Source organism: Panthera leo, chromosome D3, assembly GCF_018350215.1.
Source record: "Panthera leo isolate Ple1 chromosome D3, P.leo_Ple1_pat1.1, whole genome shotgun sequence".
Taxonomy (NCBI): Eukaryota; Metazoa; Chordata; class Mammalia; order Carnivora; family Felidae; genus Panthera; species Panthera leo.
This window is the reverse complement of record NC_056690.1, coordinates 6,065,129-6,084,577: the sequence shown is the minus strand read 5'-3', so window position 1 is coordinate 6,084,577 and position 19,449 is coordinate 6,065,129. Positions and strand designations below refer to the sequence as shown.

Here is a 19,449-nt window from a genome sequence, read left to right as displayed (position 1 = left end):
GCTTTCTGTTACAGTGACAGCATCGTCAGGCACAACAGGGTTTTGCAGCTGGACCCGAGCGTTCCTGGAGTGTTCCAAGGCCCTTACCCTCTTGGTATCGATCCCGTGAGTGCACCTGTTCCTCGCCATTATCTCCGCTCCCTCTGTGGTGCACCTGGTTTTAATTGTCCGAGTGCTTCCTCAGAAGGTTCCCCGGGTTGCAGGCGGTGGGGAAGGTACCCTGGGGGGTTTCTGCCTGGGTGGCCGTGGCCCATGTGCCTCCCCAGTCAAGTTGGTTTAGAGATGAAGCTGAGCTGTCCGTGTGGGAGCCCGGGTCAGTGCCCAGTGGGAGGAGTCCGTCCAGAGAGGTGGGGCCGCACGCCGTCGGGGTTCCTGACCTCGAGGGAGAAATGGCATTTTAGGAGCCTTTAAGTGGAGGCAGCTTCCTAAATCTCTTTTTTCTTTGTGGAAATTTTTGTTTTTTTACCCTGTGATCTAGAAAGAAATAATAGGAATTTTAGAGCTGAAAGGGAGCTTAAGGTTCTCAGGGTGCTTATTGAGGTAGTTGTTTGAAATGGGAAGTGTTTGGAGAAGGAAAAAAAAGACGCAGCTGCAGGGGACCGGGACTGCCGCCCCCACCCCATGCCCCACAGGGCTCAGCAGGCAGGCCTCACCGGGCTCCCGCCAGGCTCCCTCCAGGGCCCCCCACCCCCCAGGCCCATGCCAGGCCCCCACCAGGCTCCTCCCAGGCTCCCACCTGGTGCCCAGGCCCCCAGCAGGCTACCTCCAGGCTGAAGGACCATTTTTCTGGACTGTTGGCCGTCTTCTGGGAGAATCTCACCCTAGAAAGGGGAGCTTAGAAACCAACTCAAAATCGGTCTGGGGGCGTGAGCTATAATCGTGTGCAGAAATGAAAAAACTGAAGAGAAAGGTCCGGCACCTTCATCGGAGCTTTCCAAGCCAGTGCCCTCCTAACCGGTCTGTTCATTCTCGCCTCTAAATGTAATTTGTGTAATTCAGCCTTGTTGCCTTGCATCTTCATATAACTGGAAACTTGAAAAAACTTTCATAACAATTTCTTTAAGGTACAGCATTTTGGAGCCAGATTCCTAATAATGTGTGGCCTTGCTTTAAGGAGAGAAACATTTCTGAATATAGGCTCCAAGGAAGAAAGTTTAGGAGGGCGTTTTGTGGGGGGAGGAAGAGACTAGGGCACGGTCCTGCCTCGTTTCGCTTTGATTTAATTTTAAAAATCGGCACCACGCTCATCTGGTTAAAAAATAGATCCATGTGCGTAGGCAAGGTCCAGCTCTTGCGAAGGTCTCCTCTGTCCAGTCCTTATTTCCTCAGTTTCCCCTGACCCGGGAACGGCTGGAGGTAGTTTTAGCATCTCCTGCCAAGTTTCTTTATGAACTTTTAAATCTATCTTCTTATTCTCCCCTGTTTTTGCCTAAAAGATTGTTCTGTACCCAGTTGCTTTAGGCTTAGTGATGAAAGATAGGCTTACATGTCGCTGGCGAGATGTCGCGTTGTTGCCGACTTTCCTCCTCTCCCGCCCCTGCTTCCCCCGAGGAGGGCGCCGTCAGTGGGCTTTTTCCCGTGGGTCCAGGCAGTCAAGCTGAAGTCAGCCTAAATACCTCTTTCTAGAACCTTCTTCTCACTTAAAAAGAACTAACAGGCCCTGTTTCCCTTTTCCTAATCCCCCGAGTGAGGGACTGTAGGAATTAATTTTTCAGAGAGAGAAGAGAGAAGAGAGGTAATCAGCGGCGGGGGCCTGGAGGGGCTGGTCAGGGAGCCCCGGGGGGTTGAGCCTGGGTGCCCTGGGTCTTATCAGCACGGTTTGGCCACTTGCTGCACTGACGCTTCCTCCCTCCCTTCCTGTTAAACTTTATTATAGAACGCACACGCACAAGGATGTATAAAACCTGTCTGTGAAGTCCTAACACACATAGTTGTACGGCCCCCCACCCCCACCCCCCAGGGTAAGTGACCCCGGGACCTGGAATGCGCCCCTGGCCGCACCGGCCCTCCCCAGAGGGAACTGGCCGCCCCGCTGACTCCGTGTGACTCTTCCCCTGCTCTTCCTCTCGGTCTCGCCTCATAGGCCGCTTCCCTAAACACAGTGTGGTTTCGTTTGGCCTCCTTTGCATTTCATATTAAAGACGGGATTGTTGGTAACAGTCTGGTCCTGGTTTCAGGAAATCAGTGGTTCTCAGATCACAGGCGTCAAGGAGGAAGTCTGAACGTTGCTTTCCTTTTAAATCTGTAGCTGCCTTCCTATGTCCGGTGTCACCTGTGTGTCCTGAAGCAGTTGAAGGAAGTTAAAGATGTTTTGTTTTGTTTTGTCTTCAGATTTGGAACTTGGCCACAAATCGCCTCACTTTCCTAAACTCTTTCAAAATGAAAATGTCTGTGATTTTAGGAATTATTCACATGACTTTTGGAGTCATTCTGGGAATATTTAACCACTTGTAAGTACAGATTTTTTTAAAGTTTTTTTAATGTTTATTTATTTTTGACAGAGAGAGAGAGGGAGAGAGAGAGGGAGAGAGAGACAGAGTACGAGCGAGGAAGGGGCAGATAGAGAGGGAGACAGAATCTGAAGCAGGCTCCAGGCTTTGAGCTGTTCGCACAGAGCCCGACGCAGTGCTCGAACCCATGAACCGCAAGACCATGATCTGAGCTGAGGTCGGATGCCCAACCGACTGAGCCACCCAGGTGCCCCCAGATTTTTTTTTTTAAAGCAGTATTTATAAGCCAAGTTTGGTATTCTTAAACTTTGCCTCTTGAGGGTGGACTGTATGGGCCTGCCCTTAAAGGCAGCCAGTGTACTGGAATGCTGTGCATTTGATTGTGTTGTGATCACACAGGGTTTTGACCGTTTCAGTGATTCATTTATTTAGCAGCTATTTATTGATTGTAGAGGATATACCAGGCGCTGTTTTAGGCTTCAGGGACTGAGTAGTGCTGGAGACAGAAGACAGGTTTTGCCCACATGGAGTTTTCCATTCAAGGGAGGGAGGCATGCGGCATGTACATTCAGATTTGTTTCCAGAAGTAATTTTTGTCATACTCTTATTTCATTATAAGTTGGAAAGCTTTTTGTTTGTTTGCTAGAGCTAGCGTGTCAAGAGGAAGACGTTGCATCTTTTTCCTCTAACTGGACCTGTTAGTGAAACACTAGCCTTTCCACTGTGCTCACATCTGTTTTCTACGTGGATGTATCTGAATCAGTAGTATGAGTTATAAGACAAAGGATGTTCTGGTGGGAGAGGCCTTGTCACAAAGAATTTAAGAGCAATTTTGTCTTCATTTTTTTTTTTTTTTAATGTTTATTTACTTTTGTGAGAGAGAGAGAGAGAGACCGAGTGTGAGCGGGGGAGGGGCAGAGAGAGAGGGAGACACAGAATCCGAAGCAGGCTCCAGGCTCCGAGCTGTCAGTACAGAGCCCGATGCGGGGCTAGAACTTGTGAATTGTGAGATTGTGACCTGAGCCGAAGTCAGACACTTAACTGACTGAGCCACCCGGGTGCCCCCTTCATTCTTTATCTCAGTCCAAACTTGCTCATGGTTTGATCGATTCCATTTTGTTTTTTTTTCTAGGCATTTCCGGAAGAAGTTCAATATTTATTTGGTTTCTGTCCCGGAACTTCTCTTTATGCTATGCATCTTTGGATACCTTATATTTATGATCGTCTATAAGTGGCTGGTTTATTCGGCAGAAACCTCCAGAGTCGCTCCCAGCATTCTGATTGAATTTATTAACATGTTTTTATTCCCGGCTAGTGAAACAAATGGTCTTTACTCAGGGCAGGTAGGTAACGTTCTTTTCCACCCCCGTGAGCTTACAGGAAGTCCTGATGGTAGCCTTTTTGTTTTAAACAGTAGATGATTGAAGGGGCTTTCCGCAGGCCTCCCAGGAATGTAGGGGCTTTCCTGTTTCTTTGTATGTTGTCGCAAGAGCTCGTCACCCTGCTCTGAACACTGTGCTGGGGGCTCTGGGAAACACTCAGTAGCCGTCAAAACTGTGGGAAGAAAATGTATGGACTGGAGGGTTTCTGAGGACTGGCAAATCCCACCCACCCCGCCCCCTCCATTTTTCTAGTTGCTTTAAAATCAATCTCTGACTGGGGCGCCTGGGTGGCGCAGCCGGTTGAGCGTCCGACTTCAGCCAGGTCACGATCTCGCGGTCTGTGAGTTCGAGCCCCGCGTCGGGCTCTGGGCTGATGGCTCGGAGCCTGGAGCCTGTTTCCGATTCTGTGTCTCCCTCTCTCTCTGCCCCTCCCCCGTTCATGCTCTGTCTCTCTGTCCCAAAAATAAATAAAAAACGTTGAAAAATAAAAAAAAAAAAAAAAAAAAAAAATCAATCTCTGACTAAGCCAGGGCATCCCAGAACCGGTGTCTGGACCCCACAGCACACGGACCCTCTCGCAAACTGGCTTTTCTAGAGTGGTATGTTTGGGTAACGCCCACCACATCCACGGTGGCGGGGTGAGGGCTTGGGGGTGACCGCCCTGCTTGCAATCCTAGCTCTGTCACTTCTTTGACGGGGAACTTTGAACACATACCTTGACTCCTCTGTGCCTCAGTTTCCTCACCTGTCAAACGGGAATAAAAATAGGACCCAATTTGTAGTCCAGAGTTAATCTGATCAAATACTTAGAAGTACCTGGCACCTACCAGTGCTCAATAAACGTGAGCTTGCGTTGTGATTACGGTGAGGGTCTCTGTGCTGTGTCGAGTGCCACAGTGTCACTCCTGAAGGACGCTGCTGTGGACCTTGCGTGTCGTGTTCCCAGTGCCTGTGAGATACCGGAGAAATCTTCTCAGTCCTGTTCTCACCTGTGTTCTCCTAAGCTGTAGGTGTTTTGTTCTTGTTTTTTTAATTTTGGTGACCCTGCAAATGGAGCGTTTGGTTTTGTTTTCCGCCTTCCACGGACAGCTCGGTTCACTGTAAGCCCGATTGGAAGCTCAGCTCGTGGAACCGTGGGCTTCGCTGCGAGCCGTGCACACGTGTCCTTCTTGAACTGTTTGAGCTTCAACTCTTACTTATGGTTCTCCTGTTTGTGATCTTTCGATTAGATTTCATGGTTACTTTGTTGAACCTTTTTGTGGGATGACGTAGATTGTGGGAGAAAGGCACAACGGGAGTTCGGCGGCGCTCAGGTGCCGTGGCCGGGAAGATCACTGAAGGGCACTACCTTATTTAACGTCTCCGGTGTGCCTGAGAAGTGCTCTCCGTGATTATTCTTCTTAACTCACGCTAGCCCTCGAGGTCGGTGGTGTCATCCCGGTGGCTCAGGGCAGGCCTGGTCACACAGCTGCCGGCGGAGCCCAGGTTTTAGCCCGGTCTGCTTGACCACACAGCTCACGACTTCGGATGGGACTCTGCCCGTGGCCGCCGCGTTTCTCCGCGTTTCGGGGCACATTCGTGTCGGTGGTGCGGTACGAGATGCTAACGCATACCTGCTGCTAGCTCGTACCACGTGGTGCACGCGGCTCTGGGAATCTGTGCGTCACATGGGGGCGGCCGTGGAGGAAGGCTAGGCGGGGGACCGTGTGATGCCCGATCGTTTGTTTTCGTTGCCGCCTCCGGGCCCCATAAAGCCACACAGACTACAGTGGCTGTATAAGCGCGAATGTGCTTTGCTCTCGATTTCTTTTTAGGTGACGGTAAATATCTGTACTTTAAAAAACGTGTTTACTTATTAATTTTAGAGAGGGAGAGAGAGAGAGAGAGCACGAACAAGGGAGGGGCAGACAGAGAGGAAGATAGAGAATCACCAACACAGAGCCTGACGCAGGGCTTGAACTCCCAAATTAAGAGATCGTGACCTGAGCGGAGATCGAGAGTTAGTGGCTCAACCCAGCGGGCCACGCAGGCGCCCTTAAATATGCCGACTTTTGAAGAAAAGGCTTTTAGTTTTGTTCTGAATGCTCTTTTAGTATTTTTCTTGTGTAGAAGTGAATCCACTTACTATCATTTAGGTTCCTCAAGTAATCTTTACAATGATAATAATAAAAACAAGAATCTAAAAAAAGGTCTAGCCCGTGTTTGTATTCGTCCTCTTTCAGTGTTTTTGGGAAATGACGAGTTGGGGTTTGCCTCTGGTTTAGAATGTTCTTATGCATCCCTCGCCGATCTGAACAAAGTGTTATTTTACCGCCCTGTCGGTGGTGTTACTCATGAGTTCTAGAATTCGGCTATGAGTTTGGGAAAAGACCTGCTGGCCAATACAATTCGGCTTTTGCGTTTACCTTCTGCTCCTCGTTATTGTAAATCAGGAGACATTCTCCTGGAGGTTCACTCCTAAAACGCACCAGTGACCCGGCCAGCGCGTCCTTGCATTTTAACGGGCTTCCTCCCCTTCTGCGCGACAGGAGCGCGTCCAGAGACTGCTGCTGGCCGTCACGGCGCTGTCCGTTCCCGTGCTCTTCTTGGGAAAACCCCTCTTCCTGCTGTGGCTCCACAACGGGCGCAGCTGCTTTGGCGTCAGCCGGGTAAGTGTGGGTCCGGACGCGTGTTCGGAGGTGCCCGGTTGGAGGTACAGAAAGAGACGTAAAGAAAACACCTCTCAGAGGGTCTCAGGCTCTTGACGTGAAGCCGGCGCTCCCTTTATCCGGAAGCTCGGTGTCGCCCGTTCCGCAGAAGCTCGCTGCGGAGCCTGCGGTGCGGGCCCGTGGGCGCGGGCCGTGCGGGGATGAACCGGGCCGGCGGGGGGTGGGAAGCAGGTCCTCCGGCACTGTTGTCATCGGCAAAGCGCTTTTTGTTCCTCCTCCTTGCTTCTTGACTTTTTTCTTTAAAGTGTCGTTTAATTTAAATAACCTCCCTCAATTATAGGAAACGTGGAACGCACAGGAAAGAGCGCCCTATCCTGTCATGCGCTTATAACCAGGGTTACCATTTTGTTAAATTTCTTCCTAGACTGTTTCCCCGGGTGTCCGCTTTCTCGTTTGATTTCTTTAAAAATAATTGTGATAGACTATACTGTCACCTCCGTCCACGTCCAGAACTTTCTCCTCCTCCCAAATGGAGACTCCGTCCCCATGAAACGCTGACTCCCCGTCTCTCCTCCCCCAGCCTCTCAAAACCACCATCTACTTTTGTTGTTAGGAGTTTCACTCCTCTAGGCACCTCGTATTCATGGACTCATGCAGTATTTGTCCTTTTGTGACTGGCTTATTTCACTGAGCATAATGTCCTCGAGGTTCATCTGGATTGTAACAGAATCCCTTCCTTTTTAAGGCTCAGTAATACTCCGTTGCACGGATAGATCAGATTTTGCTTATCAGTTCATCCATCGACGGGTACTTGGGTTGTTTCTACCTTTCAGTTATTGTGAATAATGCCGCTTTCGGCACGGTGTATAAAAATCTTTTCGAGTCCTTTCAGATTTTTGGACATGTGCCCAGAAATGGAGTTGTTCGATCACGTTCTATGTTTGATTATTTTGAGGAACCACCGCACTGTTCTCCACAGTGGCTGCACCATTTTACATTCCTACCAACAGTACACAGAGGGTTCCAGTTCCTCTAGTCAATACTTATTATTGTCATTTTTTGGATAGTAGCCATCCTAACAGGTAGGATATGCTTGCGTTCTCATAAACAACTTCCTAATCTCGAAGAGCCGCATCATTAGGAGAAATGAAGGGGCTCTGACTTTGGATTTGTCAGGTCCTTGTGATTTTAAAGGCAATGACTCTGTATTCTTTTGGTTGTTGTTAGAGTGGTTACACACTCGTAAGGAAAGACAGCGAGGAAGAAGTTTCTCTACTGGGAAGCCAAGACATAGAAGAGGGAAATAACCAAATAGAAGATGGCTATAGAGAAATGATGTGTGAAGAGGTAATCTTCTCTGTTACTATCCATAACATTAGACAAGAAGCCAAGCTCTCGGGGTGCCTGGCTGGGTCAGTCGGTGGAGTGTGTGACTCTTAATCTTCACGTCATGAGTTCAGGCCTCACGTTGGGCATAGAGTTTACTTAAAACACAAAAAACAAAAAACAAACTCAAAACCCGAAACACCTGTTACAAAAGCTTCCCCAAATACTGTTTTGATTGTTGGCCATAAGGGTTTTGGCTTACCATTCTGTTGTTTCAGTTTTACAGTGGGATTTCTACTGTTAACATTACGTGCTGTCATATTAAGTGACTTAAGGTGCCATGAGCATCGCTTTCCAGAGATTCTTGTCTCAGTCAGAACTTTGGAGTTGTAAGAGGGAGACCTGATTACATTAGCTTCACGGGGAATCTTCTGGCTCATGTCAGGACAGGAGCAGAGTTGGCCTCAGGATGATTGGTTTCTGGGCGTCCAATTCCAAGAAGTCTGGGTTGGTTTTCCTTTGCAAGTTGGCTTCATATTCTGCAGCCAGTTGGCCCCACGATTTTGGGACCTTGGCCACAGCCAGCCCTGAGCTTATTTTCTCCAGTCTTTCAGTCGGAGAGGAAAGCGCTCTCGGCTGATTGTTAGATTAGGAAGCATCCCAAGGAAGAACTGTGATTGTCCAGCCGCAGTCCCTCGTCATCCCTGTTCCAGTAACCGCTCCTGTCACCTGCACGGAACGGGGTCTTCAGCAAGAGAGGTTTACTGCTAGAAGCCCGAGTTCAAGACGTTGGCAGGGCTGGTTTCTCCCCTGGCCTCCTCCTTGGCTTGCGGGGGCTGCCTTGTTCAACGTGTCGTCACAGGGCCTTGCCCTCCGAGGGCATGCGTCTCTTCTTCTAAGGGCACCCACACTCGTGACCTCTTTTAACCTTAATTACCCCTTAAAAGGCCCTGTCTCCAAGCACAGTCACGTTGGGGTTAGGCCTTCAATATGTGAATTTGGAGGGGGTCATGGTTCAGCCCGTAACGGCTGTGGCTGGGGGTGTGGGGTGAATGGCAGAAGAAGCAGTTCCCCCCAAAGAAGGGCGGCACAGCCCTGGGCAGACAGAATAGAGCCGATTCCGCGACTCTGGTCGGCTTTATTTTCTTGGAAACTTTATTTGGCCATCCAGTAAGGGCCAAACAAGATTTCTGACGGTCAACATTTTGTAATTGTTACGTAATGCAGTGTTTTAATTTGGGATGATTGATAATTTATAGGATCATAAGAGAACCAAAAAGCAGAACGGGGAGGAGCGTTAGAATCCTCTTTCCCAGTGTTTTACAGCCTTTTCACTGCCAGGGGCCCTTTTCACAGTCTCCCCTCGTTGGGCCTGCATTTATGCAGCAGACACGCACCTGTCTTCCGAAGACTTCCGAGTCTTCCAGGCTCGTGGTCGGTCAGCGTCTCTGGTTTCAGTAGGTGTTCCGTGGTCGCTGAGACCGGCCCCAGAGTCGCACTGGGCTGCCCGAGGGCCGTGACACGGGTGCCGCACGGGAAACTGAGTCCGGGGGAGCCGGGGCGGCGCGCTGTCTGTGACGGGGCAGTGAATCGAGCTCAGGCCTTTGACTCGCTGCCCCTCACGCTCCCTCGCAGTCTCCCCAGCCTCCCAGAGGCCGGTCCTTCCACTGAGCGAGGGATGGAAAGCGGACAGGCGTGGCGGTGGGTGGGCACGTGCGGGCAGTTCGGCGACTCTGACGCGTGTTGTGTGATCTCCCTCAGTTTAATTTTGGAGAGATACTGATGACCCAAGTGATTCACTCCATCGAGTACTGTCTGGGGTGCATCTCCAACACCGCTTCGTACCTGAGGCTCTGGGCTCTCAGCCTGGCCCACGCACGTAAGTTTTTGCCGAGACCTGCGGTCCCACACTCTGTGCCGAGACGCCCCACCGTGCCGCGGTGAACCCGGGGGGGACTCTGCGCGACATTTCACAATTCCGAGGGAAGCCTAGTGCCGTCCTTCGGGTACCGCGTGAGCCAGTATTGTGCGGGGACAGCCTCGCCCGTTTGTGTCAGCCCTCTCTCTCACGGCGAGGCAGGCCTCTGGGTTTTCCGGCGTGCCGTATCTTCCTCCGTGTTTGACGTGATCGGGAGCCGGCTGACTTTTACATGAGAGGCAGGTTACGTGTAGATTGTGTAGGCGTGTGGGTTCTTTGTGGATAATAATTCAGAATTGGCAGAAGGAGACCCGGTCCCCCTGGCTAAGTGCAGCGACGCCGTGGACGTAAACAGAAGTTAACCCTGCCGAATGACTCCCCCGCAGAGCTGTCTGACGTCCTGTGGACCATGCTGGTGCGCGTGGGCCTCCGGGTAGACACCACTTACGGAGTCTTGCTGCTGCTACCAGTAATCGCTCTCTTTGCAGTGTTGACAATTTTCATCCTTTTGATCATGGAAGGCCTTTCTGCATTTCTCCACGCCATACGCCTCCACTGGTGAGTGTGCAAGTTAGCTTTGGAACTGCTATTTAAAAAATATTGCACCCGTCTCCCCACGTGTATAAATAGCCCCACAAAATCCTGGCACTTAATAACCGTGTATGTTTAATACTTTGAATTTATCTGGGGCCTGACAGGTTACCTCATTGTAAAACAAAATAAAATTCTTCCGTATTTCGTGATGGTTTACAGCGTATGTCGGATTGCTTGTCTGTGTATGAAGGTACCCGGGTGGGGAGAGAGGTTCTGAATACTCGTGTGTACGCGTGTAGCGTGTGAGGGGTCATGACGGGTTCGCGTTTCCGTTACACGTCGAGGAGGGCGACACGGGCAGGCTGTGTGTGTGTCTGTGTGTATCTTATTTAAGTAATAACACGTGTGCCAGGAGAGCACGTACGGAACGAAGCAGCTTCAGCACAGGAGCTGTTTGGGGTTTTTTCTTAACTTATAAATGTTGTTGCAAGAAATGTAGGAAATGTTACTCACGGTCTTTCGCTAATACACGGAAATTTTTTTGTTTTAGGGTAGAATTTCAGAACAAGTTCTACGTTGGTGCAGGCACCAAGTTTGTTCCTTTCTCATTCAGACTACTTTCGTCGAAGTTCAGTGACGACGTGGCATGATCATATTGCCGTATCCAAACAAGCTTTCGGATTTATGGAGAATTATCATGTTACAGAATTTCACTTCCGTCAAACTTACGATAGGAAAAATTCCATCTTCATTGATTGCCTTATGATATAGCCAAATAATTCTGTAAGATATACCTCTTCCTCATGTTAAATATTTTGTAACGTTTATCAATTTCAGATATGTAAATTTCTTTCAGTTTTTATGGTGAGCAAATTTAAGTTAATGCCAAAAGTTATGTTAAAGTTATTTTTAAAAATAGAGGCTTGGGGGGGAGAAGTGGTTTTGAATGGCTAGTTGAAAATGGTCTTAGCTACTCGAGTCCTTTTCACCTTATTAAAAAAAAATTACAGCGTTATTCTGTCACTTGAAGTTGTCAGATAATATTTTCCAACAGCTGAAGTTAAGTATAGTTTTTTAAAAAATTTAATGACGGATAATCAAAAGATTCACATTTATTCTGCTTGATTAAAAGTGTGTAAACATTTTGTATCGTATGCTGTCTAGAACTGCAAGTAGGGGATCATTTCTACAATTTTGTCTTGTTTTAATGATTGGAGAAAACGGGAAAAAATAACGTACGACAGATGGTTATCCCACTTGTATATTTTTAAAGATATTCTTACCCTCTTATCCTTATATAAAACCAATTATGATAATTGTATGTTGGAAAGATAAACTGTATACCGAGCCTTACAACCCAGTGTGACCGTAAAAGATAAAATATGGATGTGATTTGAACTTAGGGACCAACTCGTATGATGTTACTGATGTTACCGAACCTTTTAGGGGTTTATACTGAGTGAAGGGAAGGTGAAAAGTAGTATTTTGTATATTTTTATAACAAAATATAAATTAAGAGATTTTACCATGAAGAGATTGCACCTGTCCTTGAGAACAGTATAATTATAATTTTTTTTTTACTTTCAGACTGATTGTAAATAAAGGTCTGGTAGAGGTATTTAGAGTTAATTTAAGCTTTCAAACACCATTTGGATCGGTTGAAAATTCTCTTTAATTTAAATTCATCTATTCACTTGACATTTAGCTTTGAAGGATTTTGAGTCCTGTTGAATGTTTTAATCTACGCAGACAGTCCCCACCTTACCAGTGGTTCCACTTAATGAATTTTGAATTAATGATGTTGTGAAAGCAATACACATTCCGTAGAAACCATACTTGCAGGGTTGAATCTGGATCCTGTCCGGGCCAGCGATCTGCGGCCCCATCCTCTCCCGCCATGCTGGGCAGAGGCCGCAGCTCCCAGACAGCCACGCGGTCGGGAGAGTCAGCAGGTGGTACACGGACAGCCACCTGCGCCCACACGGCCGTTCAGTTTGTCACTTTCAGTACAGGATTCAGCCCATTACAGGAGATAGTCAACACTCCCTTATAGAATAGGCTTTGTGGTGGATGATTGTGCCCAACCGGAGGCTCCTGTCCGTGTTTGGAGCACGTCTAAGGCGGGCCAGGCTAGGCTGCGGTGTTCCCTAGGGTAGGTGTGTTAAATGCATGTTCAACTTAGGATGAGACCCCATCGTAAGTTGAGGACGATCTGTAGTTTTGTAAATTATGTTCATTTTTCATATTTTGCTGTAATTGATGTTAGGTAATTATTTTCAAAAAGAAATCGGCAGTGTTTTCACTTAACGTTTTGAGGCAGGTGCATGAAGAGGCCTGTTTGTCACCATACGCCTACACCCTGCCTAGTGGGGGAGTTTGGAATTTTCATTTCAAGCTTGGATTCTGGTAGCCCTGGATCTAGGCGTGTCTTTTCAGGTCAAGTCGAGACCTGTTTGCCGAGAGGCATGAACTGAACACGCTGACGTAATCGTGACGCTAACATTAGACCTTACTTGTGTGGTAAGCCTTCCATGCTGCTCTTTCACCAATTGGGAGTTACTGGCCTTTGTCCCTCGTATTACAATATCAAGCTTCAAACCACGTGGATAAATCCTTGGGAAGTGATTCTGCTCTCAGGGTGCAGTTTCTCCGGAAAGGTCTCACGTTGGACACTCCTGCTGGGTGAATACAAACTCTGAACAACGCTGTCCCTCACCACTGGCCATCTTCGTTACTTTACGCCAGGGATCTGTTGTAATAAAATGGTAATTCATCCTTAGGAAACTCACGATTTCGGGGCACCGTTAGCTGATGAGTAAACAGGAGGCCTGTAGTGTCTGCTGGAAGTTTTTAGTGCCCCCACTGGTAACTGCTATGGGCTGTTACAGAATTTTTCATTTTAAGTAACATCTCTCACCAGGGTATAGAACAGAGAGGAAAGAGCCCGTTTTTAATTGAGACCTATGTAGTGGTTATGTATTCTACATAATTGTATAAAAAATGAATTAGTAGTCCCAACTTTGGTGAAAGGCGTCTCTAGAAATAGAGCTTGATCGTGTCTTGTAGGCACTAGGGGAAATTTAATTTTTTTTCTAAAGCTGTAGGTTCCAGTGGCTGCTTTATGTTTATGCTTTATGCTTTGCTTTATGTTTAAGCTGTCTGGTGGAACTATTATGTATATCATTTTTGAGACAGACTTTGTTCCCTTAATAGCAAATATCTGGAGGAAGAATGGTCAATTGTCGGGATGAAGCTATATATCTGTTTATTTTCCTCAAGAGAACACGTCATGGTAAATGTCATGACAGCCATATTTTCCAGTGTTCATTCGGGTGTTCATTCTGTGTGTTAATGGAGTCCTAAAATAAAAATCCAAGGCATTTCTTCAGGAAAACAACTTGATTTCATCCTGCAAGGGTAAAGAACGTCCTTGTGGTGACGTAATTATGATCAGTTAAAGAACTCAGGTGTTCTGATGGGGATCATGGTGAGCCCTGTGGACTGTCCATTCCTTGTGGGTAGGACTTTGAAAAGACACCCCTTTCACGGAATGCCATTCTGTCCTCATTTCGGGAATGGGTACTTTATAACAACATTCTGTTCTCAGTTTCCAGTCTGCTGTAGCTTCAAAAGGCCTAGAATATAGCATAGGTCACTCTTAAGATGTTTATGAATTCAATATTCAGGCATTTTAGGGTCTGACTCATTTTGGAAAACAAAAACAGAACTGCTACAACTGTTCTGCAGTCTGCATTTGAGAACAGTCAATCTCTTCACTTAAAATTTTAAAGCCAAGTTTGTGTGCATGCCATCTGGTATAATCTCCAGTAAGGTTATTAGGAAATCTTGATTCAAGATGATGAAAATCAGGCAGTTCCAAGTAATGGTTTTCCAACAGCGAGGTCATTGAGGCCGGGCTTTGGTTTAGAATTGTAAGAAATACTTCAGAACATTCCACGTGTTCCTTGATGGGAAAATCCAACAAGAAGGCTAGGTTCTTGGTGTCAGCCTTGTCGTCCAGGGACTCCTCTCCAGGAGGGGAGAGCAGTCACTAAGTTAAAGCTCCACAAATGCACGAAAGGACAACTCTGCATCTTCCTATCAGTATTGAACTTCTTTTTACTAATGAAAAATAAATATATTTTTAAAACATGGGTGTTTTGCTTTATTATGCCTTCACGTGTCTAGAAAGCCAAAGCCAGAAGTCACCTGTCCCTTCTTGGGACTCCCTCTTCCCTGATCCGTGTGCCAGAGAGAACCGGCCCATTCCTGGAACTCTTCAAGGTACTTGCTTTCTGAGGCCCTTTGATCCACACTGGCCGGGGCTCAGACTATCTGAGGCGGGGCCTCACCTCCTCCTCTGCCTGGGCCATCTCCGAGACAGTGCAACCTTGACCGGTCGCCTCGCTGGCCTCCTTGGGGGCAGAAGGGCGGGATGGTAGCCCGGGGTGATGAGGATCCTAGGAGGGGCTCCCTGGAGCCCGCAGCGGGGTGTCCCGGGCAACAGCGGTGGGCGGCTCCGGGCCGGACTCATCGGTCCCCCGAGTCGCGGGAGCACGCGTGCTGCCCGCTGCTCCGCTCGGCTCTCCGGCCGGCCGGAGCGGCGGGCCCGGATCCGGGGGGAGGCTGGGCGCCACCCGCGGGGGACGGGCCCGCGCCGCAGTGAGCTCGGGGGCGGGGCGGGCGCGTCCCGGGACGCTGCCGACCCGCGCCTGCGGCGGCCGTTGCCGAGGCTCCCGTTGCCAGGGGCGCCGAAGCCGCGGACGCCGCCCGTCGCTGGGCTCCCGGGGCGCCGTCTGGCCCTTGGCGGCGCCATGGACGACCTGCGGGTGCTGTGGATGCGCGACCGCGTGTACACGGCCTTCGGCCTCACAGACCCCCACCTCTTCGAGGAGCTGCTGAACCGCGACGGTGGCGAGGTCGAGGACCTCATCCTGCACTTCCTCAACCAGACCAAGGACGAGGAGGGCGCCTTGACGCTGTTCTTCTACCGCAAGGTGGTGCCCGAGGAGGTGGAGGTGGAGATCGGTGAGCGCCCCGACTAGGCTTGGACTTTCCGCAGTTCGGCGGCTGCTTTCTGAGCCGCGTCCCCTGATACAGGCCTTAGCCCAGTGTCCCTCCCCGCCGCCCCCCCCCCCCCCCCCCCCCCCCCCCCCCCCCCGCTGGATGTCCCCGTTCTATGTGGAAGCAGAGCTCAGCCTCACTTAAAAGGGTCCCCTGGTTAATTCCTGGACCCCCGGAAGGGGGCTTGGAAATCTCCCTTGGACTGTGACCTGTTTCTGGGCTGTCTCCGACTTGCTTCCCCGTTCTTTCCCTCCTCTTCTGGCTCTTCTCCACCGTCACTGCATCATGAGAATGCCAGTATATCCTCTGCTGAGCATGCTGTTCCTTGGAGACTCAGAGCTGCCGAGACGGGAGGCACCAGAATGGTGTCGGGTTCTGGGCAGAGGCGGGGGGAGAGGCCTCCTCCCCAGCCCCCGTGTCTCACATTGTCACTCACTCTCTGCCTGTTAAGACCCTTGGGCAGCTTTATTGGATCCTTTGTGGGGCCCTGGTCATCCAAAGGCCCTGGAGGGGGACCAGGGCATGCCTCTTCATCCCGCTTTTCTATTTCTGTCCGTGCCCCCGATCAAGTCTTCTGTCTGCTCCCAGCTGAAAATTATATGAACGCAGCCAACTAGATGCTGGTGAGGGTGGTGATAGGAAGGAGGGTGGTGGCCAGCTAGCCCAAGATGCTCTTCTAATAGTTAAATGCGTATTTCTTGAAATAACAAAATGGAATCAGGCTGTATATAGATCATGGGATGACTCACTTAAACAAAAATGACACAGGTAGTACTGGAGGGCATTCCCTTAAAAATTCACATGACAGGGGCGCCTGGGTGGCTCAGTTGGTTAAGGGTCCGACTTTGGCTCAGGTTGGTCTCACGGTTGGTGGGTTCGAGCCTCGAGTCGGGCTCTGTGCTGACAGCTCGGAGCCTGGAGCCCGCTTCCGATTCTGCGTCTCCCTCACTCTCTGCCCCTCCCCTCCTCGTGCTCTGTCTGTCTCTCTCAAAAATAAACATGAAAACAAAAACAACTCACATGACATAGAATTATGTACAGTAAAACACGCAAAAGCAACCCTTCACTAACCCTGAAGTCCTACTGTCATTCCCAGTAGGTAGTTTGGTGTGTATCCTGCCAGATCTTGCCCTGAATCAATCTATCATCTATCTATCCACCCATCATCTATCATCTGTATCTTTCTATAATGTTAATATATAGATGTCTAGAGTTTCTAAAGTCAATCATACCAATATCTTGAGAATTTTTCATGTCAATACTGATAGATCTACCTAACTTTACAGGGTTTTTTTTTAATTTTTTTTTTTAACGTTTATTTATTTTTGAGACAGAGAGAGACAGAGCATGAATGGGGGAGGGGCAGAGAGAGGGAGACGCAGAATCTGAAACAGGCTCCAGGCTCTGAGCTGTCAGCACAGAGCCCGACGCGGGGCTTGAACTCACGGACCGCGGGATCATGACCTGAGCCGAAGTCGGCCGCCCAACCGACTGAGCCACCGAGGCGCCCCTAACTTTACGGGTTTTAAGCACATTGATGTACCACGCTTACCCATTCCCTAATTAAAGACCATTTACCCTTCTATAGTATTTCATTTCACAAACAAGGCAACAGTGCCCACCCATCTCCGCACACTTTGTGTAATTCTTTGCGACGGGCACAATCGCTGGTTTCCTGGGTGTGTGCATCTACACCGGCTGCCCAAACTGCTCTCCAGAAAGGCCCTGCCAGTCCACACCCAACGGTGGTGAGGTGCCTGTCAGCCAACAGCCTTGCCGACATTGGATACTGTCGGTCTTTTTAACGTTTGCCAATCCCATAGACGAAAGAGGGATGCGCCTGCTTAGTCTATACTACGTGTTTAATAATATTTAGTGGAGTTGAGCCTCTCTCTCTTTTTTTTTTTAGAAGTGAAGGCTTTTTTGAGGATTAACTTAAAATTTTTATTTTAAAATTTTTATTTTATTAGTATTTTTAAAATGTTTATTTTTGAGGGACAGAGAGCCCGAGTGGGGGAGGGGCCGAGAGAGAGGGAGACCCAGTGCCCAGCAGGCTGCAAGCTGTGGGCGCAGAGCCCGACACCCGGCTCCATCCCAGGAACTGCGAAATCAAGAGCCACGCCAAAGTCGGAGGCTCAACCTGCTGAGCCACCCAGGCGCCCCAGGGTTGAGCCTCTTTTTTATGCTTGTTGATCACTGAGATCAACCGGTGGAACCGCTTGACCATTCGGGCCACTTGAAGCTGTCTCTGCTAACCGGAACATTTCTGTACGACCGTGTTGGTTCATAAATCGGCGCTAGTCCAGGAGGGCAGGGGGAGACGAGCAGGGAGGCAGAAGGCTCCAGACCGGCAGGTGGCAGGTGTAACGAGCCCGGGGAACTCGCGCCCGAGGCCGGTTTTAATGCGAGAGGATCAGGTGCCTGCCTCCCCTCCCCCCACGCCCGCCAGCGTCTTCGGGGTCGTGGAGGGGCCGCTGGCGGTCACTGCACCGGCCGAGCCCCACCCAAGGGCAGGAGGCGGGGAGGGGCTCCCGCGTCCTCGCCGTGACCTTCCCCCCCCCACCGCTTCCCCGGGACTGTCGCAGGTGCAGGCCATTTCCCCGCGGCGCTCGGTGGGGTGGGGGAGCAGGGCATCAGGTGTCTGGTGTGGTGGGGCAGACACGTGTTACTACTTTTTTCTTCCGTGCTGGCGGCGGTCAAGACGGCGAGACGCCCGAGGCGGAGGAGGAAGAGGCGGAGGCTCAGCCAGCGGAGTTGGAGGGTGAGTCGCGTGGGGGCGGCTCCCCGCGAGGAGGGAGGTTGGGACCCGGTATGGGGGACAGAGGTGGGTGCTGGCCGTTCGGGGCGCATTACCCGTTCCCCGGGGGCCCGCAGCCAGCGACCACAGATTGGGGGGCCGCCAGCTGCAGGGGGGCGGCCTCCCCGAGCTCTGGGGGCGAGCGCGCAGCTGTGAGCAGGGCCGCCCCTCCCGCGGCTCCGGGGGGCACCTGCCTGGCCCCTCTGGCCTGGGCCTCGCTTGCCTTGCGACCGCTTCCCTCCCCGCTCTGCCTCTGTGGGTCTGAATCCTCCTGTCCTTTCTCTGGTAAAAGGCGACAGTCACGGGATCCAGGGTCTGCCCTCTCCAGCAGGACCTCCTCTTTTATATCTGCAAAGACCCTGTTTCCGAATACAGTCACCTTGTGAATTCCACCCGGTATAGTACATGTCCCCGGCAACTCGTCCCTGTGCAGGCGCCCTGCGTGACAGCTCAACACCTGTGCGCTCTGTTGTGTAGCCCAGGCTTCCTTCCCCTCGTGCAAACCACACGCCCCGTTTCTTCTGGCCAGTCCGAGGCAGTAGTGGAGGATTTTACTGCTGATAGAAATGGGTGAGCTGGAGAAGTTGCTGGAAACACACCTGAACGTGCGAGACGCCTGATTCTCTGCAGGCTCCGCTTTTCCTGTAGTGATGGGATGGCTTTAGATTCATGCTAAGGCTGGCTTCTCCTGCGGGTGGCTCTTTTTGCCTTTCCTTTTTTACATTAAAATTTTTTTTCTTGTTTTTGTAGTTGTTGAGTGGTTTCATTTTATTCCTAGTGTATTTCTACCATTTATCTAATTCAGTTTTCTACTTGTCCTCATTCCTGAAACGATTTATTTTGTCCTTTTTCTGGGCAGCTGCATGTATTTTATTAAGTTTTATGAAGTTTTTCAAATTTTAATTTCAGGAGAGTTAACGTACAGTGTTATCTTAGTTTCAGGTGTATAATATAGTGATTATCAGCCTTCCATACATCTCACCTAGTTCACCCATCTCCCCCTCCCCCACCCCTATAACCATCCGTGTGTTCTGTGTAGTTAAGAGTCTGTTTCTTGGTTTCTCTCTCTTTTCCTTTTGTTCATCTGTTATGTTTCTTAAATTCCACAGATGAGTGAAATCATATAGTATTTGTATTTCTCTGACTGCCTTATTTCCCTTAGCATGGTACTCTCTGGTTTCACCCATGTCGTTGCAAGTGGCCAGATTTCATTTTTTCTTCTGGCCGAGTAATCCATTGTATCTATATATACACCACATCTCCTTTATCCGTTCATCTACAGATGGACACTTGGGCTGCTTCTGTATCTTGGCTATTCTAAATACTGCTG

General features: G+C 49.7%; 2 protein-coding genes across 4 annotated transcripts in view; both read left to right on the top strand.

The window, feature by feature from the left end:
* ATP6V0A2 (ATPase H+ transporting V0 subunit a2) overlaps positions 1–14,412 on the top strand; it is a 44,162-nt gene extending 29,750 nt beyond the window's left edge. For 2 of the 3 annotated variants that reach the window (XM_042909994.1, XM_042909992.1), the window contains exons 13-20: positions 15–105; positions 2,332–2,450; positions 3,583–3,793; positions 6,361–6,480; positions 7,708–7,827; positions 9,568–9,685; positions 10,111–10,282; positions 10,809–14,412. In XM_042909994.1, the coding sequence (XP_042765928.1) occupies positions 15–105; positions 2,332–2,450; positions 3,583–3,793; positions 6,361–6,480; positions 7,708–7,827; positions 9,568–9,685; positions 10,111–10,282; positions 10,809–10,908 (1,051 nt within the window). In that variant the 3' untranslated portion in view covers positions 10,909–14,412. The remainder of the gene's footprint in view (positions 1–14; positions 106–2,331; positions 2,451–3,582; positions 3,794–6,360; positions 6,481–7,707; positions 7,828–9,567; positions 9,686–10,110; positions 10,283–10,808) is intronic. The other variant, XM_042909993.1, reaches the window with a different exon arrangement.
* A 604-nt stretch (positions 14,413–15,016) lies between these two features.
* DNAH10 (dynein axonemal heavy chain 10) overlaps positions 15,017–19,449 on the top strand; it is a 151,903-nt gene continuing 147,470 nt past the window's right edge. The window contains 2 exon segments of the mRNA XM_042909590.1: positions 15,017–15,286; positions 18,012–18,083. Coding sequence (XP_042765524.1) covers positions 15,073–15,286; positions 18,012–18,083 — 286 coding nt within the window. The 5' untranslated portion in view covers positions 15,017–15,072.